At 35.1% G+C, this 3,989-nt stretch overlaps 1 protein-coding gene across 1 annotated transcript; it reads right to left on the bottom strand.

Moving 5' to 3' along the window:
* Positions 1,214–3,925, bottom strand: LOC104762289 (ABC transporter A family member 12-like). Its single transcript, XM_010485551.2, has 9 exons — positions 3,643–3,925; positions 3,463–3,546; positions 3,045–3,382; positions 2,706–2,906; positions 2,498–2,607; positions 2,333–2,417; positions 2,101–2,229; positions 1,898–2,003; positions 1,214–1,800 (listed from the first exon to the last, which is right to left on the bottom strand). Exons 1-9 carry the CDS (start codon positions 3,878–3,880, stop codon positions 1,412–1,414), a joined length of 1,680 nt encoding a protein of 559 aa, XP_010483853.1. The 5' UTR covers positions 3,881–3,925; the 3' UTR covers positions 1,214–1,411.

Raw genomic sequence — 3,989 nt, 5'->3', positions numbered from 1 at the left:
TTACTTTTCATTTTTGTCATCGTCTCAGTTAACACACCAATTAGCTTTCCAACGTACACTTGACCCATTCCTGTTTGCTTTCTTTGATTGAACTCAATGGACAACACACTCCACATGCTTCTTTCCCTTCCAAAAACAAGTTTTAGTCCAAAGAATAAGAGACTTAAAAATTTTATTATAAAAAAATGATATGGAACAGGGAAGTTTTGTTTTAGAAAGTACTCATAACTGTTTAAGCTGGTTTGTGAATCATTTGGTATCACTTTCTTAATAAAATTTTGAGTCATTCCAAAAGAAAGCTTTTAGAACTGTCCATTTAGTTATCGATTCCATTGTTTATTAGTTTCCATGAGATTTCTGAAACAACCATTTCTATTTGCCAAAAGATCTGCAATATATATTCTCGTAAGATTTTTATTTTATAAATAAATTGGTAATTTAAAAGGATATATATATATATATATATATATTAATAGTTGGGAATCATTACATAAAGTGTAATAGGTGCCCAGATGGTCTGTTATAATTTTTTTTTCTTACAATTAATAGGTTCTCATGTAAAAGATACAATACGTCTTTGACTACAAGAAAGACACAAAAAACAATTGAAAAATATATTCATGAAAACAAAATAAGAAAGAGAGTCTACTAATAGAACAAAGTACTACACGTACGCGAGAGTAAACTAAAAAAAGAAAATCAATAATAAAAAGGAACCAACGGAGAATTTAAAGTTTAAACATCGTTTTTTCTTTTTCTTTCTTTTTGTACAAAGAACTTTAAACCTTCCACTTGTGATGTTTTAATGAAAGGTAAAAACATTACATGTGTGATATAAGTTAGTCAAAATAAGTTCATCATCTAAGCACTACCAAAGTAAATCTAAATCACAAGCATCTTTAGTTTAACTAACACACTTAAAGCTATGTTTCTTAAGTTTCTCCCAAGATCTTATTTTCACCAAAGACACTTTGGTGAGTAAATATTAAACACCAAACTTGCCATCGATCCATTTTTAAAATGTCTCATTGCAAACTACAAACAATATGTTTTGAAAAGGTGTTAAAATAACCAAACGAATCCAAGTATTATCTCTATATTCTTTTTTACAGCCGTTGTGTATTCCTCTAACATTTACAATAATTATTTTCTCTAAAGAAAAAAAATATATTAAATTTTGTGCTTCTCAAATTTTAAGTTATATACACACAGAATATATAAATATGTCCAGTAATTTAACATGAAGTGTTGCTTTAGAGCATATGACCCAACCTTTGCAGAACTTTTTGCTACCGCAACTCTACCCTCAACACTAAAGAACTATTAACAAAATGGTGATAAGTTTGCGTGTGTCTCAAGGCATAAATTTTTGATCAAAAAAAAAAGAGAACCCTATAAATGAAAATAGCTTTTAAGACAAGGGAATAAAAGCTTGAGCAGTTCTAGCAACTTTGATGAAAACATCTTCGAGAGTTGTATCGGCAAGTCCCCAGGCAAAGAGTGTGAAGTTGGATTTGGCCTTTTCAACAGAGCGAAACACCTCAGCAATTCGAACCTCTTGCTTTGCGAGCTCGAATTTCTGAGTACCAGCAAGGTGATATATCTTCTTTGCGTTGGGAGAGACAGATTTAACCAATCTCTCTACCTCGTCCTCATGTTCTGAAGATGTTGTCATCGTGAACACGTATGATCCACCGTATCTGCTCTTCAGTTCCTTGGAGTTTCCTATGCATTGCAAGCCTCCATCTACGAAAATTCCCAATCTGTCGCATAGAAATTCGGCTTCTTCCATCGAGTGAGCTAGAAATTAATGTTGTCTTAATGTTAAAACTAAGTTTATTTTAGGAGGCATATACTCAATTAGATTCCACAAGTTAAGAAACTAATGTATGTATACTTGTGAGAATTATTGCTGTGTTTTGTTTTGCACGCTTGATCACATTCCATAAGTTCTTCCTCGAGGCTGGATCAAGTCCTGTGCTTGGCTCATCCATATAAACCACCTAGTTTAGAGAGACGACTGAGGGTTTGTAAGTATATAATAAACTTGAGCCATTGCTTGAAAAAAATCACACAACGTACTAACAAGAATTTACGTACCTTAGGGTTCCCGATAAGCGATATGGCCACGCTAAGCCTCCTTTTCATACCTCCGCTGTAATTACCAGCAGGTTTATCGCCAACTCCTCCATCGAAAAGGCTGACACTTTTGAGAGATTCATCCACAGCCTTGAAATGATCATATATATATCCATGAATTATCATTGTCTTCAAGAATAACAACACATAAGATATGATAAGACAAAATCAGCAAGGTGTTGAACATATATACGTGTGTCAGACTAGAGCCCTTTATATTTTTAAGTCGCCCGTAAAAGAGAAGATGTTCCCTTCCTGTTAGCGTCTCCCAAAGCAGGCTGAAACCAACATGAGTGCATAAAAAGCAAAGCTTGGTAATGAAAAACAAAATTCAAAATTTATCGAGAGGATGATGTACTCATGTTGTGGGCATACGCCCATGCTCGTGTAGACTTTATTCATATCTTTGCATATGTCCAAGCCCTGAACCAAGGCTGTTCCAGATGAAGGTCTGAGGAGCCCCGTCATCTAGTGCAACAGAAGAAAATACAGTAGTAGATTACAAAATCTGTTACTCGGAAACGTTTGTTTAATTTGCAAAACTGAAAATACTGATGAAGACTAACCATACTGATGAACGAAGTTTTACCAGCGCCATTAGGTCCAAGCATGCCGAAGCATTCTCCTAAAGGCACGCTTAGATACAACCCTCTTACTGCCATTTTTGGCGGGTTACCATCTCTACCTGGATACACCTTTTTTAGGTCGTCACACAAGATCGCATGCCCTGTGCTACCTTCATTCCTTAATTTTTGGACCTTTTCCCTCTGATTATTTTTGTTTGTATATATATATATATATATATATGTATATATATATTTTTTGTCAGAAGGGCTTTGAAATTAGAGAAACATGGATAGAAAAAAAAAAACAAAAGAAAAAGAAAGACTTGACTTCTTCCATACCTCTTGAGTGACATCAAGTTTTTCCATATCTATGAAGACTTTTTTAGAATCCAGCCTTTGCACAGTAGGCCTCCTTGGTAGGGAAGAAGGTTTCTTGAAAGGGTTCACCAAGAAAAAGAAAGGGGACTTTCCGGATGAGAAAACCTGGTCGATATAGAAGGCTACAATGAGAGCAAGAAACCACTCTACTGACATGATATAGAAAATTTCACTCATTCCGCTATCGCTGATATCTTGCCACTTCATCCCAGTTCCACGGGAGGCATATTGCGAGAACTCATACAACCTGCGGTATAGAGAAAATCCGGGATACAACTCCAAGCCAATAATATATTCTTCTGCAAATACATTGTAAGTAATAATAACCATGAGCATTTTTTTTTTCTTTCTTAAAGCTAAGGTTACGTTGTTGACTTACCGGGGAATGATTCACTTTCAATCAGCTTTTGGAAAAGAAAGCTGCCTAAGAGCCCAGTTCCGTAGACCAGTATGTAAGCAACGACTACAATTAAGCCATACAAGAGAGAGAATCCATTCAAATTTCAAAAATGGCATGTCTTAAGAGGAGATATTCATCAAAAAATGTGATGTTGAGTACCTGTTACAGTCTTAACCTTTTCGAATATCGAAGAAAATAGAAAGGCAATGGAGATTTGCAGATTTAAGTATATAAAATAGAAAACGAACTGAATGCTATAGCCATTGAGGCGGAAGAACCTGAGTCCTATAGCAGACCCGAAGCTCACCAAAGTAATAAGATACAACATAGATATGGTGAGAAAATAGGCATATGAAATCATCCAATATGGACCATCGCCTAGCCCGTGCATTTTCATTATAATTCTTAGACGCTCTTGTTTCTCATACACCAATGATGTCAAGATCACCTGCAAGATTTATTTGCATCTTGCTATTACATTCTATGGGATGATTTAATGTCACACA

This window comes from Camelina sativa, chromosome 18 (assembly GCF_000633955.1).
Source record: "Camelina sativa cultivar DH55 chromosome 18, Cs, whole genome shotgun sequence".
Taxonomy (NCBI): Eukaryota; Viridiplantae; Streptophyta; class Magnoliopsida; order Brassicales; family Brassicaceae; genus Camelina; species Camelina sativa.
This window is presented reverse-complemented; position numbering and strand designations above follow the sequence as displayed.